Genomic DNA, 22,099 nt, shown 5'->3' with positions numbered 1-22,099 from the left:
ACACACACACACACACACACACACACACACACACACACACACACACACACACGCACGCACGCACGCACGCACGCACGCACACGCACACACACACACACACACACACACACACACACACACACACACACACACACACACACACACACACACACACACACACACACACACACACACACACACACACACACACACACACACACACACACACACACACACACACACACGTAGTCGAGGGCTTCGAATTAATTATCTGGGGTTTAACGCGCGCTGACGTCGTCGTCAGCACACGGGCGACTTTTCGCGCTTCGCCATCATCGAAATGCAGCCGCCATAGACGGGATTCGAGCGAGAGACCTTGAACTCAGCTGCCAGCTAGGCGACGAATCGATTTACCTCCGTGGAAGACAGAAATTAAACGTGTAATTAATTTGTGCATGGAATATGAGACAACTGTCGTGACGGGATCCGAATGCAGCGTGCAGTACTCTGCCTATTGGGTTACGTTGATAGCTGTCAACGTATACGTTTCGCGTAGCCTAACCCTTGATAGTGTTGAACACCTCACTCACCCCCGGCAGTCAATTAGTACGAGCCCGAACTATTAGAGCTTTTTTTTTCTTTTTTTCTGTTAGCGCCATCATTCGGCAGCCACGCATAATGAGCGTTTTTCTCAATTTTATTCCAAAGCCGGACCACCGCTGGCAAATCGAAGGTTAATAATTATCCGGTGTCCTATAATAACTGTGGTCTGGCATGGATCAGCGCGCAAAAAAGGAATGTGTCTATGTGCGTTCGCCGTCGCGTTTTGCTTAAACAAACAGGTGTCATATCTTTGGACGCACCCTGCGGAAAACGCGATAAGGCCCAAGTCGCGAAACACGATATTCCTCGCCGCTCGATAAAGGCCTCTGCTGCGCGGTCACAGAGACAGTGACGAAAGTATGTAAAGTTAGCATTTTAGCGTCTAGAATTCGCCGCAGAGCAAAGAAACGTTTATGCAGAGAATGTTTCTCATTATTGAAGAAGAATGAAGGACCAATTAAGACAGCATCTCTGCATTAGTGGAGAATTTAGGGATGCGTGAGTGTTATGGCAGTCGACAAGAGAGCGGGGAACGTTCCTGTAGCAGCAAACGCTGTAGACTTCTCTAGTTTCCAGTTTCGTGCAGAAAATTGGTTCAATTACTCGGTATTTGCTTGGCAGAAAATAGCACGCAATTACAACAAACTGACAGGGAACCACAATGGCAAGCGCTATGTCGTCCTTGTCTCTTTGACGTCTTTACACGCTGCTTCAGTTTCAAGCCCATCTATGATTATTAGTAGCCCCAGATATGTCTCTTTTTTCGTATTGCCATCATAACCGGAAGAAACTGTTTCGTCTAGAACAGATGACTTTGGACAGCGAAACTGCGAACAGCAATGACTGTGCATAGTGGCGGTATACCTGGAAATGTGCTTAATAGCGTTAATGTATTTCATTGCGCTAATGGCAATGCGCCTAATTGCATTATACCAAATGATAAAGCCCACAGCGACAAAAACTGTGCTAAATAGCATGAAAAAAAAAAAAAAAAAGGTGCTAATAAGAGGTACTGCCTCATCAAGAAGGGCTGGATACGTAGGGCAGATGAACATCACGTGTATTGTCAACGATGTCCCAGACATGTAAATAGGATGAACCTCGAGGCACGGCCATGTGTCTTCCAATGCTTCGTTCCATGATGGAAGTGATTGGGTCTAATACAATAGGAGGATTACTGGGTAAATGAAGAGCGATTCACACGTGTGAGAATATCGCGCAGCGATACCTTATCGGAGACATGGCCATTCGACGAACCTTACTCACTCTTTCAATAACGTGACGTCGAGGTATGCCGAGAAAGGCGCACTTCGATCTCATGACTTGCATTGCAAGCGGCCTCATGTGAGTTTTATCTAGCAGTCAGATGCAGCTCGCGTGTGGCAGCCATTGTACCCTATAGGCTGTCAGCAAGTGTTTTGTCTGCCTGTAGAGATAAATAATAATAAAACAAACTTAGGGGAGGGGTATTTGTGTCATATTCATAGGGCCTCAAGTCAAATACTGTTGAGCCGTTCTATTTGTTCCCTTTTCTCTCCGTGAGCGCGTCAAAGTCATGCCCTGCAGCTCTCTGTGACTTCCGGGGACTTAGCTTTAGCTGGTAAAACCCACCGCAGGCCGTTACGTGTGCTGACTTCCTGTTTATTATGCTTTTTTGTAAATAGGCTACATCTTTATATATTTAGATGGTAAGCTATATACTACTATAGGGATACAAACTCGGAAATCGACTGTCTATTCAACTTTGACTTCGAGACCCGATAGATGTCAAATCGATATTGCGCCTCCCATTTCATTTAGACCAACTTGCAGTTTTTAGCACCTTGTACAAAATGGTAGATGTAACATCAAGAGACAGGAAGCGTGCAGAGTGGATTAGAGAAGTATTTCGAGTTGCTGACATTCTAGTCGAAATTAAGAAGAAATGGGCGTGGGCAGGACATGTAGTACGAAGAGAGGATAACCGATACTCGCTATAAGAGTAACCAATTAGCTTCTTTTTGTTTATTTAATAATAGACCACAACAAACACCATTCCAATGAAGGAAATCGTAGCAGGGGCGCAGGAAATTAGGTGGATGGATGAGATTAAAAAGTTCGCAGGGGTCAAGTGGACGCAGCTAGCACAAAACCGGCAGGTTAAGTGGAGGAAAATGGGAGAAGTCTTTGCCCTGCAATGGGTATAGTCCGGTTGATGATGATGATGACGTAACTTGTAAGTAAATTGATTGACAGGAAAGGAAAGGTGCAGTGTCTGTCACACTTGTTCTGAGGACATCTGAACCTAGCCGTAAGGGAAGAGAGGAAAGTGAGAATGAAAGCGGGAAGAGCGAAAATGGAGCGCTCCGGAATAATTTCAACCACCCTGTGATCTTTAACTTGAACTGACATCGCACAGCATGATAGACACGTTTGCGTTTCACCTCCATTGAAACGGGGCCTCCGCGATCGGGTTCGAACCCTGGTACCCCGGTTAAGTAGCCGGGCAAATCTAAGATATATATATATATATATATATATATATATATATATATATATATATATATATATATATATATATATATATATATATATATATATATATATATATATATATATATATATATATATATATATGAAGGAAAGAAGCCAACAGTCGGCGAGGCCAAGGAAAGCGTTGGGGATGGTACTTTGTCTTTTTTTTTTTTAATGTTTACTTGGATAATCACAGAAATTAGTAATGTAATATGTTTATGGGAAAGATAATTAGACAGAAAGTAGAAGAAAAAACAACGTGCCGATGATGCCGATATATATATATATATATATATATATATATATATATATATATATATAAGGCTCGGGTGATATCGAGTACAATTTGACAGTCTAGTTAATTAATTACCAATATTAATTAATGTCATTAATTGGTACTCAAAATGGAACATTGACATATTTGGATGGATACTGACGAGCACGCTATAATTAACCATTGCTTAGTCATTGCCAAACCATGCCAAACAGAGCTTACGCTCGATAAACTAGTTTTGACCGCGTGGAGCCATTTGTTGAGCCCCACCAGTCTTTTCATGTGCCTGCGGAGTCCTACCTGCTCCAGCAATATATTACGGGTGTTGTCTGTTGTCAGCTATGTGAATTCGGACGAGACGAGATAACGGCGGTTTGAATGAATACGTTTACAACTACCGCTACCTGTAGTGTCGCCGTTGTTTGAGTTGAGACAGTGTGAAAGCAAGCAGCGGAAGAGACGCAGTGAAAGAACATTTCATGAAATGCTTACGCCATTGAGTGACGACACTGGGGGCGTTGCTTATAGAGTATGGCTTCTTCGAAAGCGCCTGTCTTTTGGCGCGAGATACTCAAAACTGCCCCACTTGGCCAAGGGTAATTGCGTTTTTGAATTTATGAAAGCTGATACTGTCATTACTAATGGTTTTCCTCGCACCTAATTATAACTAGACGCCTAACTGTTATAGGTAAAAAAGGTAACCATTAGAAATTAATTAAGCAGCTCACTAGTTCACATTATTCGGCTTTTTTTTTCCCTAATGTAGTCCAACGCTAGTAAATGATGCTCCAGAGGTTCTGTTCATACCTCAAAAAGCCCATATAAGAAAAATTAGTGGCAGTATTCCCTGAAACACAATATTGCCTGTTCTGTTCTATGGCCGTATATGCATTGGTATCTGATATGTGCCACGTATCGTTTGTGCTTCCTGTCGCAGCGCGTACACAATAAAATACACATTTGCCTATTGTGGCGTCACTCCTGCAGCCCGGATTTTACCGGAATTTTTTGCTCCTATATGTAGCCAGCTTTATACTAGCTGTATAATAACAGGAGCGCTCCGGGAAGTCTTCACAGTTGGTTGACTTCCTTAAATACACTTATTGCTCAGTAGAACTTTCTGCTGGGCGAGTTGGTTCATTATGTCAATGCAAACAAACTTGTAGCAGAAAATACGAAGGAAGCGCTATTGTCCCGTTCGCCGGCTGTGCTTCGTCTTTTCTGTTGCTCAAGGAGGCCAAAAAATTCCAAGTATCGCTTCCTTCATCTAGGGGTTATTGATCATTTCAATTTAAGTTACGTGCTCTTCAGCGTGAGTATTTGCCTAAATATGCATCACGTTGTTGCATGTTCCTGAAGGTACACATAAGGCCCATAGCACAGATTAAGGAAAATTTATGCCATATGGGCCTCTATATGCCCATTTGTTCCCAAGCGCGTTACACAGGAAGAAGCGTTGGAGCTACACAGTTGCCACTATTTTTTCTTGCACTCTAGAAAACGTATACAGACTTGAAAAGTGTATCTTGATTAACTCTCACAAACCGAACGTTTTTCATGTCTGAATTAGATATTTGATGAAAGACGCCGGTCCAAGACTGTCCTAATTGTCACTGCGAAGTAGTACGTAAGAGCCGGATTTTCAGGTTGTCGGAAATGATTCACTGGAACTCCGCCTGCAGTGATCAGCCAGACATTTTGCTCTGGAGACCTAGCGATATCTCATCATCGTCATCAGTAGCATAACTGAGTCCCCTACAGTACCCCACATATTCCTCCAGTTAACCCTTTCCTGGGCCAGCTGCGGCAACCGTAACCCTGCTAAGTTCTCAGATCTTATCAACTCATCCAGCTTCCTGCCGCCCTCGGCAACGTTCGCATTTCCTTGGAATCCGCTCCGTTACCTACATTTAAGAGACGACCTTTTACTTTCGCATTACACGTCCTTGTCATCTCATTTTTTCTTCTTTATTTTGTCTAGGGTATCATTAATGCGTTTATTATCTTTCCCATATTTTTTTCTTTATTACCTGGTTTTGAAATCGCTTTTCACCAAAACAAAACCAACAAAAATCACACAAAACGCTATATTTACATACGCTATCACCTAGGTTACTAGATGCGCGCTAGGCGCCATAGAGACCTTCACTTGACAAGGTCCCTGATAGAGTAGCGCACCAAATCCCCTTGCCACATGCACCAGGGAACCACCTTTTTGCTGGCTATAGTTGTCGAGCAAGAAGAACTGGCAATCCCGCATACCTGTAGCCACACGATGAGGGGAGCGGACTTGTACTGGTTCTCGGGAAGGTCGGCGAACATGAGCCACCAGAACATGTACGCGTGCTCGCGTACCTTGACGTAGCTCCACGACTCCCGGATCTGGGAGGCCGCTTTGCAGCCATGCCGCCCGCACGACACTGTACGCAATCAGAGGAACGCACAGGTGTGAACAGGTAATAGGGGTGGGAACCGCCATTCATTCGCCGCAATACAGGCAGCGAACGCTACCTATGAGTTAAAGAAGACGCCCAGCTGCTGTGTCACCATCTATTCGCATTGTGCGCGCTGTTAGTTGTGATCACAGTCGGATACCCTTAATGCCCCTACTAAAAGGACACCCTGTACTAAAAGGATACCCCTACTAAACTGATACCCCTCCAAAAAGGGTACTCCTGCTAAAAGGATACCCCTACTAAATATACCCCTACTAAAAGCAGCAGACATCACTCAAAGTAGGCCCTTCAGCCAATGGTGTCGACCGATTATCATGGAGTCGCGGTTCACCCGATTAAGCCGTGGTGAGCTTCCTTTTATCTGGCACACCCCGCGTTGAGGTCTAAGGGCCCTCCGAGAGGTAAAATCAGCTTTTTTTCTTAAGTTCCATATGTGTAACGGGGAGTCCTCCTCTATAGGATTCATGTAATAACTGCCCTTAGTGAAATATTTTGCTGGAGAAGGAGTTGCCTGATTGTCTTGCCTGATTGTGCCTTAGCTATTATTTCAAGTAACTAATTTTTTTCCCCCTCTGAACAACCTATTTCTGTTTCAAAAATTTTGTTTTTGGAGTTACTCTCGTACGATGTTTACGCTAACGCTTATGACGTACTGTTTGCTCTATTATCAGGTGGAAGATGCATTTATCTCTTCATACGTTGTACTGATAACGCACGTGGCTCCCTAAATACTGTTTTGAAAACTCGGCGCTGGGACCTCCGGCATGACTATTTGAAAGCGCTTCAAGCGTCGAGACATCCTTCCGAAATGCTGTTGCGGTTCTGCAGTTACGTACTCTCCGTATGTTCGCACTAGTAAGTGCAGCGGATACCACGCTAAGTGATTCCATACTATACATGTTTCCTCCAAAGGTAAGCAGGGTGCACGGTTTACATGTCGGTCGTGCAGTAGAATACTTTTGCCACCCCTGAAGTCTAAATGGGTCAGAGAAATAACTCAAATTACCGACATTCTAGTGGAAATTAAGAAGAAATGGACATGGGCGGGACATGTAGTGCGCAGAGAGGATAACCGATGGTCGCTTAGGGTAACAAACTGGATTCCAAGGGAAGGAAAGTGTAGCAGGGGGTGGCAGAAAGTTAGGGGGGCGGATGAGATTAAGAAGTTCGCAAGGGTCAAGTGGATGCAGCTAGCACAGAACCGGGTTAAGTGGAGAAATATGGGAGAGGCCTTTGCCCTGCAGTGGGTATACAGGCTGATGATGATGATGATGAAGAAGTCTAAATTCCCGTAAATTAGGCAGACGCCTCCTCCACGATTTTCAAGACATTTCCATATTTAGGAAATCGCCCACTGCACGAGTGAGAGGCCTGCATGGTTACTTTTGACAAAGACGCCTAGATCGACCTGACAAGCGATATTTATTTTTCGTGCACCGAATTTGAACATGTATTAACATGATTATACGCATGAATATAGACAGCTGCTTAAAAAAAGCAACTCGTGCAGTTACATAAAAAGGGAGTCAAAATACGCTAACACATAAAAAGCACACGGGAATGTTCTTTTTTGTTATTCTGGGACTGTTGGTGTGAAATTAATAATGCGATAAATTTAATGGCTGAAAGGTAAGCGTTTAGAAAGTGCAAGAGCAGTCATATGCTGGCGGTGGAATCCCAAACCATCTCCTCCAAATTACGTGTCAGGTGCTCGCATCAGCGCCACTCTCGTTCATAGTGGCGGATGTGGAACGTCCGGTGGTGACGCGTCACGTGGATCATGATCTGACCGGGAGGACGAGAGCTGCGCAATAACCTTCTAGGTCCTCGTAATTAAAGAATTTATTCACCGCGTACGTACCTATGACATAAAGGGTACCAGATTGGTTCTATTCGATTAGATTTATGGGGTTTAACGTCCCAAAACGACACTCTATGAGAAACGTCGTAGTGAAGGGTTCCAGAAATTTCGACCACCTGGGGTTCTTTAACGTGCACTGACATTATATATATATATATATATATATATATATATATGTGTGTGTGTGTGTGTGTGTGTGTATGTGTGTGTGTGTGTGTGTGTGTGTGTGTGTGTGTGTGTGTGTGTGTGTGTGTGTGTGTGTGTGTGTGTGTGTGTGTGTGTGTGTGTGTGTGTGTGTGTGTGTGTGTGTGTGTGTGTGTGTGTGTGTGTGTGTGTGTGTGTGTGTGTGCGTGCGTGCGTGCGTGCGTGCAGCGATAAGCTAAGCGTCCGTGTGTGCGCGATGTCATTGCATGTTAAAGAACATCAGGTGGTGAAAATTTCTGGAGCCCTCTATTACGGCGTCTCTCATAGCCTGAGAAGCTTTGGGACGTTAAATCCTTTAAACCAAACTAACAAAAAAATCTTCCACGCTTTCATTGGCCTCGCGCTTATTGTTGGCTCCTTTTATATTTGTATAATCAAACCAGCTTCTTATTTTTGCTACCATTGGCTTTCGGTTTTGGCAGTCTGTAGCCATAGCAGCGTAAAAGGGTTCTTGCTCAGCTTCCACGTGACATCTGCTTACCACGTTCGCCGCTATGAACGATGGTAGACACCAGTGAGCATTCTCAAGGTTCAGATAAAAGCAACACTGATACCCATGGAGGAAGGAAAACGTTGATATCCAAGAAAGTGGAATATTGCACTTCCGTCGCTGAAGCTCAGTTGGTCACCGGATGCGGAATTCGGACATCGTGGGTTCGGATGCCATCGGGGGCATATGCATGATGATCGGCACAAACCGGTCTTCCTGCGCGTCTCTCGAGCTCAATTTTGGTTTCGCATGGAAAAAAGCGTCGGATTCTTCTTGGCGCAGGGCTTTAGAAAATTTTATTCCTTTCAAGAACTGATATCGCCTTGCTCACGGCTTCAATCTCGACATTAGGACTATGTACCAAGCTGCGATAATTAAAAAAAGTGATTAGTACGTTTTTGAATTAGCTGAATAATTAGAAGACATTTACAGCATATTGTGTCCGCCGCGGCTGGGAGGTTTTTCCTGCAAATACATTACCTGTTTTGAACTTACTATTGTCTGAAATTTTCGAGTGTTCGCTGAAACACTCGGTGTTTGCGTGTGCGTGCGTGATACCTGCATTGCTATTGTGCTGTTCAGTGCCAGTAAGTCTCAACTATAAATCAGAAGCACATGTTTCTGACTCATAGCTGAGAGGTAATTTTCTTAGAATGAGGTAATAACGCGTTTTCTCTCACCCTACCTGTGTATATGTATACATTTCTCTCCCTTCACGCGATGCACAACACAAAGGCAAGGTTCATGTTGAAACAAAAGTCCCATCTGGTTTCTCATTGAAAGAACCCACATATCTCCTGTCGCCTTAGCTGACACGCTGCTGCTTGCAGAATAATACTTTTTTTTTTCATTCTTTGCAACTATTTTCCTGGACGCTTGCGCACACGTAGGCAGCCCGATAGCTTTGTTTCGACGAGCTAAACATGTCTGTAATGAGTACGTTCGAAGGCCTAAAATGGAGTGCGATTATTTATGAAAGGTTTACTATCAATATGAGCTTGTATTACTCACGTTTTGTATTTTTAAGCCGTAGAAGACGGCTGCACCGCCTCATTTGGACTTTGACTAGCTTGTTCCGCATAATCTAGCGACACGTCGTTTGAAATGCAACTATATGCATTACAGTACGAAAACTCCAATAGCATGAAGTACTGCCTGATTTGGCTCCTGAAGTTTCATATTTTGTGTCAAATCATTTTAAATACAGGTAGCGTGAGGCTTACTAAAACACAAGGCATATTGATTATGGTGTTTAATGTCCCTGTGCTTAAAAGCGATCGGTACTGATTTTTATACTTCTGCTTAATAACGGAAGAAGTAAAATGGGTTGTTACTTTAGATAACAGTGATTTTATGAAATGTTGTAATTTGCTCCGAATAGCTCCGAAAATTATTGTACAGCTAATTTGTCTACTCAACACAACAATGTTAACAGTAGCATTGCGGTACGGTTTCCTTTGTTTCCATGTTAATAGTCAATGGTAGAATGTAATATGGATGCACCTGTCATTAAGGTCTTTGTGTGTGTGTGTGTGTGTGTGTGTGTGTGTGTGTGTGTGTGTGTGTGTGTGTGTGTGTGTGTGTGTGTGTGTGTGTGTGTGTGTGTGTGTGTGTGTGTGTGTGTGTGTGTGTGTGTTTTACCGAAGTTTTCATGCCCCAGGGCAACTTTAATCCAAACCTAGTTAAGTCATATTTATTTTCGGAAGGGCGAGTTCAGCAAAATAGCAAAATCTGACTAGCCGTAGAAAAATCTGAATCCGCGCGCAAATTAACAGATATCTCGAGCCTGATTCCAGAGCGATATTTTCAGATAATGGTTTATGAATGTGAAACTATCCCAATTCATCTTGCTTGTTTGCTCTGAACGGCATGCGCTTTACCTCAGGATAAGCTCGAAAGGTGCGTGTTTAGAATCGAGGTGTCGGCATGCAGACCTACCTGCCGCATTTACTGGCGTCATTATTATTGTATTAAGCGCTACCCACAGCTACGACGTGCCGCCGGAATTTAGTACTGAGCGTTTGAATAGTCTGTTTCGATGTTCACTGTAAAGGTTAGTAAGTTAAGTAATAAACAAAACGATAAGCATACAGGGCTTCTGTGGATTTCTATTTGTAAGCCAGCTTTTAAAAACAACGAGAAAATATAACACTATTTTATTCAACGCAGAGAAACGAAAGCTAATGGTTCGTTAATGGTTACGAAAGCAAGAATATTCCCTTAAAATGAAGGAAGCATTTGAATTACGAAACTACGCCTTGGAAAAACCAGGTTTAAAAAAAATGTTTAAGTATAGAAAGAAGCGTTCGATTTAAATCATTTTTTTTTTTGTTCAAGTAGACTTATTTCCATACACGTATGTACTAAAGTTCTCACTCTTTTAAAAGGCTCCCGCTTTCATTTTCTGTTTTCCTTATCAGACAGATATAACTCCGGAAAATATCGAGCTCAGTGTCGAATCTTCTAAAATAGCTATTATACATCTTGCATGTTTCACACCTCTTGTGTGTGGGAGCTCGGTGCGGAAAATGCTACAACAGTGAGATCTCATAGAAACACCTACATTCTAGACTCATTTGCTTAACGAACCGCTTGACGACCCAATTAACAGCGTGCGAAAACAAACTGCAAAGAGCTCCACGTAAGAGAGAGAGAGAGAGAAAAAAAATATGCACTCACACAGGGCGGCAAAAGCCCACACTACTACGGTGGTTAGGAGCACGGATCGCATTGTCGCTTCGGCCTGTGGGTTTCTGCGATGTGTGACTTCGATGATAAAACTCGAGCGCTTTATGAAATCGCGCCTAGGTCTGCTAGCAGTCTGGCGCCTGCGAAGAGTGTTATCTATCACGTTGCGCGGCTATCTCTGCGACGCCGTGCTACGCTGTGGTTACTGTTTCGCTTTTGAACGCTGCCCGCGCTTGTCTAGCCAACACGCTGATGCATCAATTATTAAATACGCTGCTATGCATTGTTTTAAACTATATAATGCTTTAGAACAGCTCTATAACAATAGAATTTTAATTCAATGCGTCTAAATGTTTATAGTTGTGGTTTGGTTTCTTTTTCAAAAGTTTCACACTTTGCGCCAGATTTAGCGAAAGTGACAAATTTGCTTGTCTGTGAATGCCGAAGCCGCTTGATCGGCTTCGAAGCATCCGGAGGCCGAAGCCTATCCAATCCGTAATTGACTCGAGGTGGTGTGTGACGAGCTGTTACCTTTCGTTCGACCTTTCAAGGGTAAGCGGTTCTACTGCAATTTATTCGTCTCTGGGGGCCTACAATCGTTACTTGTGTGTGCCTTATGGGCAAGAATTTTGTTTTATTTGTGCATCGTCATTACAAGAAATTTCGAAGGTGACTGGCGCCGGGTTAGGCTTCAGCGATTCGAAGGGAGTTTCGTCGAAGAGTCACAGTTGTCTTCCGTGCATTTTCTGACAAACGTATTTTAACCGTTACTGTGTCACATCATTGCCTGCATTTATTGCTTTAATGCGAACAGGTTGTGAGTCGTGAATGTGACTTGAGTGGCAGCTGCCCTTTGCAGGACGCCCGGTGTCGGTATGGCTGAAAAGGTGGAGCTGAAGACCGTTCCATTTGACCCGAGGTTTCCGAACACCAACCAGACGAGGTGAGTTTGTCGATTAAGCACTTTCGAAGCTAAGTTTGCACCTTCTATATGGTCGCTAAGAAACTCTGGCCACACTGCGGTGATCATTACGGTTATCAATGTGAAGGCCGTTTAGTGATCCGTGTTCGCGATGGCTTTGCTCTAGTTCTTGGTTTATGTAGAACGCTGAACTGCACCCCCGAGTTTTGCTGCATCAACTTTGCATATAAACAGCCTTAGTTTTGCTGCTGCCTGCCTGTTTTCAATGCACTGTGGAAGCGAAGGCGACCATTGCTTAACAGCGTTATGGATTGTTGCTGATTGCTAGAGAAATGCAGAAAATGAGCTCTTTTGATACAAAATGCACATGTCCTTCGTTTGTGATGAGATTCTGTAGTTCTCGTGGTTTCATATAGCACCCATGTGTAAATACAACCCGCTGGTATGTGTTAAGGCATAGTTATGTTGCCTTTGTACATGCACATAATTTTATTTCAGGTTATTGAACTTTTCGCGCTGTCATCTCTGGTCGTTAGCATTTGGTTGCTTTATGCATGGGATGTGCAGCATTAATCTGTGTGGTTTTGGAGTTTGTTCTTGCAATGCTTATCCGTCATTTCGGTCATTAGGAACTGCTGGCAAAACTATGTCGACTTCCACCGTTGCGAAAAGGTGAAAGGAGAAGGCTACGAGCCATGCCAGTACTTCAAGCGGATCTACAAGGCGCTTTGCCCTAATGCTTGGGTGAGCCATGGTTTTGTTTTATTGATAAGTACAGCATGGTGATAATAGAATTTTAATGGCCAAAGGGCAGCTTGATGAAAAGGTGCCAGGCACGAGATGTGTTTATTTACTGAAGATGAACTCTGAATCCCATTTTTTTCAAGCATTTCACCCCTGACAAGAACAGAGCCAGGGAACAGCTTGTACCCATTGGTAGTTAATGGCACTGGGAATTGAGCTCCGCAAATTCTGCATATGAGGCGGGATGCACATGCCACTATGTATTTGCTCTCTGCCATGATGGTGAAGTGGTTAGGGCACTCGACTGCTTTGTCCAAGGACGCTGGATCGAATCCCGACCACAGCAGACATTTTTCGATGGAAGCGAAAAGCAAGGCATCTGCGTGCTGTATGATGTGAGTGCACGTTAAGGAACCCCTGGTGGTAGAAATTTCCGGAGCCTCTACTATGGCGTCTCTCATAGCCTGAGTCGCTTTGGGGCGTTAAACCCCACAAAACAAACGTCTCACTAAGGCTCCTCCAGTTTATTTACAAGCTCCTTTACTTGTTCATTTCATTTTTCTACCTTTAGGGCATTAGTTCGTGCTTATTGTACTTTATGGGGCAAAGCACAGTCATGTAGGTAAATGGAGGTGTGTGGTGTTCAGTTCACCCTTGTATGCGTAAAGGTGCAAGCAGGTTTGCCACAGTCAGTGTGTTGCCAAGTTAAAGGTTTTCCCACAAAATCTATCGGGTTTTTACACTGTTTAGTGAGCAAAAATGTTTTGCAGGAGGTGAGATTTCTAGCTGTTGTTTAGTCCGGCTGGCTCCTTTTTTGGCAGTTCGCAGTGTCCACTAATATTTTGATTACGATAGTCTGAGCTCTTCAGGGTTATATATTTTTTGGCAAGAGAATATCGCTGTGAGATGTCACTTTGATTTCAAGGTGATGAATGCTGGAATACATCCAAAATGCCCTGAATTGATTATATGGCATTCTTTGATGCAATAGCTGAGTCTTCGGTCGTCGGGAATGCGGTCTTGTGGACTGGGACCTGTCAAGTATGCGCAGAAGTTTAGAAAATGTAGCTGCAGGACCCTAAGCTTAGAAACTGGGTACTGGAAGCTTGAAACGCAAATGCACGCTCCTTGTGTGTTGTGTATAAGGGTAGTCAGTTTCTCTTATGGAATTCATGAGTTTGATGAGAAAAAAATCTGCCATCCGACTGCAGTGAAAGAAGCCGAGTCACTCTCTCCAGCTAGAACAGTCGTGGGAACACAGATACATTGTGAGACGAAGTGAACAAGTACAGCGATGATTTCAACAAAAATCCCTTTTTCGAGCTGGCTGAGTTTGTTTGCTCCATTCTGATCTAAAACAGAGGTTGGATGCATGTTCAGGCAACTAAACATTATCAGTTGTAAGCAGGGAACCTAATACGGCTGAGAGGACAAGTCCCATCCTAAGTATTTGAGCTAAACTCTGAAGGCAGAGTAAATGCTGCTCACGCTACGAACTGCTCGTAAATTCATAGTCCAAAGTTTCTAGTCGAAAGTGAAAAAGTGCTTTCTGTTCTATTAATAATAGGCTATATTGTTTTCAGACCAAATAATAAAATAAAGTGAAAAAAGTTACCTCTTTGATGCAAATATTGAATTTGAGATTTGAATATTGAATTATTTTGGAGTTGGTGCAGTTGCAATGCATGGGCCACTGTGTTGCAGCTGAAGAGAGAAAAAAAAATGATAGACCTGTTCGCTAATATTGAATTCATTATAATGAAAAGGGAGGCCTGTTGCTTGTGTTACACAGAGGTATATGTGTTAGTGCCGGTCTCCAGAAATGTTTGGCTTCCCTGTACAGCCATATAAAGCTCTGGGTGTAGCGTCTAAGCGCAACGTTAATCACAAGCATTCAAATGATCTAATGAAGCTTATGATGCTAATGGAAAGGCCTAGCCTTGTATTGTATAGGTTGAGTACTTTGGTATCGAAACAATCTCTAATTTTAATTTGTCAGTGAAAATAGCATAGAACGAATGCCACAAACAGTTGACATAAGACGGAAGTGCTTTCTTGCAACAAAACAGTGCCATTATTGGTGTAGCCCACAATGTGACCACGTCCCTAGAAAAAATATCTAATTTCTTAGGTGCACAGTACTCTTTCGTCCTTTCAGGAGTGCTCATCATATGTTGTTATATTAATGTGTTAGCATTAAGGGCTCTGTTCTGCAGAAAATTTGGTGTCATGAGAAAAAAGTCAATGGCATGGCTCTGGTAGGTGGAATGGCTGGGTACTGATGTTTTGCCGGGTTATACTACGTAACGAGACCACATGACATGGTGGGAACTGCCAACTAAAGCACCGTCTTTCATATGTATGAGTGAGATGTGATTTGAACATTCCAGGAGCATTGGGTGATGAGTAAGACATGGTAGTCCTAGGCCCCACGGGCACGTCCATACGGCTTGGTTTTAACGAGGCCTTATAGGTATATATGTTGCTTGGTCTTCCACACAATTGGGTAGCTCACAATTGTATGCTACTTAGTGTGTGTGAGATAATAGAGGCACGAATTAAGAGATTAATAGGTAGAGCATTAATAAAAATTGTGGGGTACACAAGCTCCGCCTTTGAAGGTATGACGCGATACCGTAGGCTACCAGCCCACATATAAAGCTCCTCTTTAACCAAGCCGTATGAAAGTGCCTGCGTGGTAGGGGTGACGGGAATGCAAATATCCTAGCAAGCTGATTCTGACGTCATCCTTCCATGTGAAAGGAGAGCCCCGAGTTGGCAGCTCCTGCCAAACGTAATGTCAGGCATCCCTACTTGCAGTTAATGCTCGGTCATGTCACTTGCCACCCATTGCCTGAGCACCATGTTTTGAACTTTTTGCTCACAATGCCGAAGCCGAATTTTTGGTGAATGGGTCCTTAGACACTATCACGTTCAAATGGATATTCTATGTGAACTAGAATCCGCGCGAGGAACCACATATGGAAGCCATTAACTCTTTTGTGTCATGCCCTTAAGGACAGAAGTCAGGTGTCCCCGGAATTTTTTTGTGCTCCCTCCAGTGTGCCTTTTGGTAAAAAGCGAAACTCCCTTCAGATTGCTGAAGATATTTCAGCTTTTCTCACTCGATGGTTTCACAGAAGGGTGTTCTGACTGTTACTTTTTGACCTATAATTAAACCTGAATCGACAGTGCTGCTTAATTCCAAGGGCATCACTCATAAATGCATGGTGATATTCCAGGCAGTTAGTGCACGTGACTATTATGCCATCCGGTGTGCTTAGCTATAAGGTGGTTCGGCACTGGGAGCTGAGATGCAAGTTCCTCCTATTGCTTTATGTTTTTTTTACTTATAAGCTTCTGGTTGTTTGTTACACATTATGCATGTGGCCACATTGTCAGCAGTCATTCTTTGGCGACTGCCTAACAGTGCCATGCAGTTGTATTGGAGATAACATTACTTATCTTTCAAGCCTAACATCGTGTGGGTTCATTGCTTAGCTTGTGTATCGTGCATGATGGCCTTATCTGCTTAAGGGCTTTAAAACTGACACGAAACGTTTGAAAAATAGTACATGCCGAGTGCCCTTTAGCTTTGCCTTGTTTTCGGAGTTAATTTGTTTTTGGGTTGGGGCGAGTTTGTTGTGCCTGCTGTGAGCTGGTACGTTAAGAGCCATTGACCACCGTAGGTACCAAAACTTGGGCGCTGTGAAGCATTGCCTTCTGAACAAGCAGCTGCAAAAATTTTCGAAGACTGTTTAATAGCGGAGTTACAAGCATCAAAATCACTATACAGTGCCAGGCTCTTGTCCTTCCCTTCAGTCCCTGAAGAGTTTCTCCTGCCAGGTTGTATCCTCAGCAAGCGAAAATCTCTCTCTTCCTCAGATTTTTGTGGGAAGTTGGCAGTCGTGGCCCCACCCTGGCAGGTTTATTTTGTTGTATTTTGCTCCGCGAGCATTTCCGGGATGTGGGAGCAGGAGACCCAAGGCAACCTATTGGTCGAAAGTCGAGGAGGGAGCTTTTAGTGACACGCTTCTTTGTGCTCTGTGCATTGCACGTTGTCGTCTACATCGGCGTTCATCTCTGCGGAAAAGCTTTCACACCTCTTACTCGGTTTTAATGTGTTAAATCCCTACCATCCTTGGAGGTTGTGAATACCAATGTAATTTAGAAAGCCAAAAAGAAAAAAAAAACATTCTCTCAGAAGGTCCCAAATTTAACATGTTTTTTGGGTTTTTTTTTTCACACACAAAAAAAGTGGTGAGAAAAATGCAGATCTATATTTACGTGCTACATGACTGTGGAAAATGACCAAAAAATTGCTGGCGGTTTAACTCTTTTAAACCTAGTAATATAAAGTGAAAGAGTTAGTTATAGTTATGCTTGGTTTTGCTTGTTATTAAGCTTTGTGTATAGCAATGACAAGACACATGTCAGACATGGCAATGCTTTATTTTCAATCCACTGCTACTTTTTTAATCGCTGCAAAGACTGTCTTGGGGTCGCTGTAGTGTGACGTAATGCATTCAGTCTCGGCCAGACACAGGGTTGAATTCAGAAGACCCTCTGCGTAACGCTCAGAGATGGGTCAGCTTCACTCAGATCTATGGCAAAGCGTGCACGGCCTAGGTGAGTGGTGCTCTTTTCTTTAAACTGTGGCCAAGTGTGCGTCGAGTTACGCAATCTGACTACAGAAGAACGCATTCGTGGCATCTCCAGCTGCTGCGACGGGACCATTGCAGTGAATGACGTGGCTTGTCAGATGGTCGAGTTAGCGTAGCTCTGGAGAAGTTGAAGGTCACTGAAGGTCAAAGTGACTAAGCCGGCAATCTTTTGGAACATGGCATGGTAAAGGTTTCGCTTTAAAAACATCCTTGAAGTCACGAATACCAAAGGGGAATATAGTACTATCGACCGAGGGAGTGATGATGATGCGAATGAAGTGCGCGTGTCTCATGCTTGCTTGCAGAGTCTTTTGCAGGCAGCCTGTGTGAGAGAATAACAGTCGGTAATTCTGCCTGGCTGGAGCATGTAAATTTGGCTGAAGTGAAGAGTGCGTTTGCGGTTGGCAGATGTCATTTGCAGTCTTATTGGTTGTCCTGTACTCACTATTGTTGGTGCAAACAGGTTTGCGCTATGTAGTTTAATTCTTTTCCTTTCTCGCAACACCAATTTGACTGGCCGGTTTACTGATCCTAACATACATTACCTGCATTATTCTATCCTCTCAAAGGTGCAGTCATTAAACCTATGACTGCATAGTTGTTGATTGTAGTAAGTGTGGCCAACACCACTTAGGTCTCAGTAAGAAAAGAATTAGGCTCGCAAGTCCCATTGCAACCTGACCTAATTGGAGAGGCACTAAAGCTCCACCTTTAAGAGCATTACGCAGCATCGTTAATGGCTCCTATCTGCAACTCCTCTTATGGATCCTTGTACCCACTTCAATACTTGCCTAATCTCTAATCCTTTAATTTGCGCCCCTGTTGTCTCGCACATATTCATTAGACTACTGTCTTAAGCTACTGAGTTATGTGAAGTACTGCTCGATGTACCTCGCATAACAAAGCTGCATGGGTGTGCCTGCATGGCCTAAGAGTAGTATGTGAACAATTCCATCCCACCCACACATCTTGAAGTAGAAGCCTGAGTTGGCATCTCCTGTAATGTCATATAGTGTCATGGTGTCATACAACCAACCAAACAGTAAGTACGTGGCATACCACCTGCCAATTACCATCTGTCAGAGCCATACCCATTATTTTTCACTAGCAGCACCAGAGTTTTTGTGCAGCAGGGCTCTTTAATGGTATGTTTAATGTTTTGGAAGGAGTGTGCTATTAGCGTAAAACAGCAAATGTCTTGACACATTTGACAGTTTTTTGGGGGTTGAAGGTGTAGGTGTATGAAAGTCTATTGCTGGGTGGTTGTTTCTCAAGGGTGAGGCGAGACGAGGACATTGGGTGGGTGCACAAGCAGCCCCTTAACTGGCGGCGGGTGAGGGGGGGAAGTGTCTGCCAGTGCTCCTGGAGGGTGGCTGACATTCCCACTGCATCTTTGTACTTGATTTAGTCAATTTTTATACGGCCCGTTCAGCGGCCGAGCTGCATCCCTGTTGGCGCCAATGCCAGTGTAACTGAGTGAAAGAGAATGACAGTCAGGAGCCAAAGAGAATTTACCAGAAGAGAAAGAAGAGCCACGAGCGAGCGGCATTTCTTTTTCTCCTGGGAAATTCTCTTTGGCTCACGAGAAAAATACAGTGTGCTTTGTAACTGCGCATATACATATGTAGCCTTTGTCAAACGTGTAGTGCGCAGGGAGTTTGTTTCTGAGCCTTTTCTTGAGCAGCTTGTAATGCATTTCCAGTGTTTCGAATATCTTGATGGTAAGACTATTTTTCGTCCTACCCTCTCCAGTGGGAAGGACCTCTACTAATGCTAAACCAGCACCAATACACGGCTCAGAAACAGGCCCCCTGGGCTCTACACATTTGAAAAAGGCTGTACATACAAACAATATTCAAATTCTTTGCCCCAGTATGTTGCAAAAACGCTGTGATAGCAGTGCTAAAGTTTTGCATTAGGGGGTATCATAATCGTTACAACCCTTTCATTTGGCTGCTGCATGAGCTTCTAGTGGCTTATGTCGTATGGAGGAGGATGCACTTAAGAGCAGAAATGCTAAAAAGAAAAGATGACAACGTTGGCCTATTTAAGCTTGTCAAAGGACACGCCAAGGTCGCTGTTTGGAAAAAAATAACGAAGAGTGCTAGATTTGTTTTGTGGAGAAGGCACCTCTGGTCAGTGCATCCAAGGAAAGGCAGTGCATTCACAATGTACAGCCTTTTTCAAGGGTAGAGAGCTCAAGGGTCGGCTTGAAGTTGCGAACGAGTGTTCTTTTCACTTTTAAGAGACTGCTGGTGAGGCACAAAAAGCCATAGTGATATCCAGAAGAAATTTTCTGGGCTCTAAACTTTTGGTCCATAGTGCCTGCAAGCGTTAAGCAGTAAGCAGCAGTAGTAGTTGTAGTAATAATGGTAGTGTATCTGTGCAAATGAGTGTTGCTAATCATATTGAGTGCTTACTTGAAATATACTGCCTTTTGCAGAGTATCTCCTTTCCAAGTACAGCGTGTGACATAACCTGCTTTGTGCTTGCCTTGGCAACCAGACTAAAAGTCAATTCTTGCTTTTCTTTTTTTGCTGCAGATTGAGAAGTGGGATGACCAGATAGCAAACGGCTGCTTTGCAGGCAACATTTGAAGCAGTGGCTGCTCTGAGATCTCCATGTTGTAGGGCTAAGTTACAAGAAAATACAGTTCCGGTGGACCATCTTCCCCCATCTCCTCAGCTCGGTCATGTGTGTTTGTTTTTGCAGCGATTGCTGCATGAGAAAAGGGGGACTTGTGGTTTTTATTTATTGGTTGGGATTTAATGCGGCTGTTCATCTATGAACAAACAGTGAAAGCGGCATATCGTCTGGGAAACATGGGAAACAAAACTCTGAAATGTTGGTTGGGCGTAGGCGTGTTGGCCAGGAGTTTTCAAACTGGTTTCCAGGAACCTTCTGGCTTCTTGGAGGCAATTTTTAGGTGCTTCTTAGGTACAGGTGGCTTTGCTAAGAGGGCTGAAGTATTTCGGGTGTGACGAATGTCATGAGGCATTAGCCATTACACATTGTTCGTGTGATTTGTTGATGTCGTGAAGCATGCACACGTTGGGAATAGATTTTCAGACATGCAACCATGGAAGCAGCAGCTATTTTAGGATTTATGCCGTAGGAACTATACCAGCATCAGGGGTTTCAAACAGGGCTGTTGTAAAACATTGCACTAGCATAAAAAAGTGGACACAGAGGATCGGATGGATGGTTGCTGTATTTGACTGCAAGACTGCAAAATTAAACCAAGTGTATGGTGTGTGTGTATATATAATGGGTGCTTGAGAGAATTGTGAGGCTGTCCAAGCCTGCAACATGTTGGTGCATTACCATTGATGGCATCTGTAAAAGAAAGTAAAAAAAACAAAACAAAACAAAAGCATGACCACTAGTACTACCTGGTCTACTAGTACACTAGTAGACCAGTTAGTATTACCACTTAGTTACGTTGTAGTCTGCTGTAAAATTTCTTAGAAGTGTTCTTGTCTGGGGGAGTAAGAAAAGATGGGCAATTTTGTGAGCTGGTAATGCAAATACCCCCTTGGGTTGTTCTAGTTGTCTGCTGGTTTTTGATTCTTTTTTTTCTTTAATGAAACTCCTGTGAATGCACATTCATTGTCCACTTGTGTGGAACTCGAGCTGGCTCATCAGCAAGTTGTTTTAGGTTGAAACTGACCATGGGTAATTTTGTAGTTTTGTACATATTGCTTTAATTTTTAAGTTTAGCTGAAATGAAAGTACATAACAAGGCAAGCCGAGGAGAAGAAAAAATTGCTTCTTCGCTACCGTGTATCTGCTGTGAGGGAAGCATCAGTGCAGTCTGGGATCTTTGAATCTTTCCTGAAGACCTCCTGAAGATCTCGGCCGTGGTGCTTACTTTTTTGATGGAGGTGGAATACAGGGCACTAGTAGACTGTGCAATGTCAGCGCATGTTAAAATAACTCTTGTTGCTGAAGTCTTTGTAGTCCTCCACTGCGACACCGCTCATAGCTGATGTCACTTCGTGCCAGTGTGTTGTGCTATGTCAGTGCATGTTAACGAACTCCAAGTGGTCGAAATTTCCGGAGTCCTGCACTACGGCATTTCTCATAGCCTGAGTCGCTTTGGGACGTTAAATCCCATTAACTAAACTAAGTTGATGTCACTTCAGTATCTTAAACTCTGTAAAAACTAAAGCCAGTCCTTCATATTTTTGCTTCAGCGTAAAGTCAAGCGTACATTTGGCGATAGCATTGGGTGCATGAGAACCTTCACAAAGGCAACTTGAGTCATTACTTAATTTTTTTTACAAATTGTACTATTTCGAAAGTAATGAGGGATTCCCTTCGCTTCTCTCCACGTCAAATTGTTGATGAAGTTTACTGGCGAAAAAACAATAGACATTTTGGGAGCGCTACATCTTGTTCACTCAGGCAACTGGCGGACATGTTTTGTAGCATGTAGAAGTGTGTTAGATGTCTGGATGACGACTGACTCAAGGTTTTGGCGAGCTGAGCCATTCTTTTCTGTTATCAGCATCTTCGCTTCATCCCAGTTAATCTCGTGGCGACTTTTCACATGCTCGGTGATTGTGCATATCTTCACTTTCGTACATTGCTCTGGGGCTCTCCTGGGCATCTCTTAGCAGTTTTTCTCGGATAAGGAGGATTTCATGATCTGTCTTGTGAATAATGGGTACATAGCTCATTCATCTACTGACAACGTT

General features: G+C 43.5%; 2 protein-coding genes across 2 annotated transcripts in view; one reads left to right on the top strand and one right to left on the bottom strand.

The window, feature by feature from the left end:
- The window catches only part of LOC146189910 (retinoid-inducible serine carboxypeptidase-like), a 49,335-nt gene extending 38,103 nt beyond the window's left edge, over positions 1-11,232 (bottom strand). The window contains exons 1-2 of the mRNA XM_084604649.1: positions 11,061-11,232; positions 5,633-5,790 (exon numbers count right to left, since the gene is read on the bottom strand). Of these exons, the coding sequence (XP_084460775.1) occupies positions 5,633-5,790; positions 11,061-11,112 (210 nt within the window). The 5' untranslated portion in view covers positions 11,113-11,232. The remainder of the gene's footprint in view (positions 1-5,632; positions 5,791-11,060) is intronic.
- Positions 11,233-11,510: 278 nt separating this feature from the next.
- On the top strand, positions 11,511-20,083 carry COX6B (Cytochrome c oxidase subunit 6B). Its single transcript, XM_084604648.1, has 4 exons — positions 11,511-11,621; positions 11,929-12,012; positions 12,621-12,735; positions 19,943-20,083. The coding sequence occupies exons 2-4, from the start codon at positions 11,945-11,947 to the stop codon at positions 19,994-19,996; spliced, it is 237 nt and encodes a 78-aa protein (XP_084460774.1). The 5' UTR covers positions 11,511-11,621; positions 11,929-11,944; the 3' UTR covers positions 19,997-20,083.
- Positions 20,084-22,099: the final 2,016 nt, after the last annotated feature.

The sequence above is a fragment of the Amblyomma maculatum genome, chromosome 5 (assembly GCF_055883805.1).
Source record: "Amblyomma maculatum isolate TAMU_Amacu chromosome 5, ASM5588380v1, whole genome shotgun sequence".
Classification (NCBI taxonomy): domain Eukaryota; kingdom Metazoa; phylum Arthropoda; class Arachnida; order Ixodida; family Ixodidae; genus Amblyomma; species Amblyomma maculatum.
This window is presented reverse-complemented; position numbering and strand designations above follow the sequence as displayed.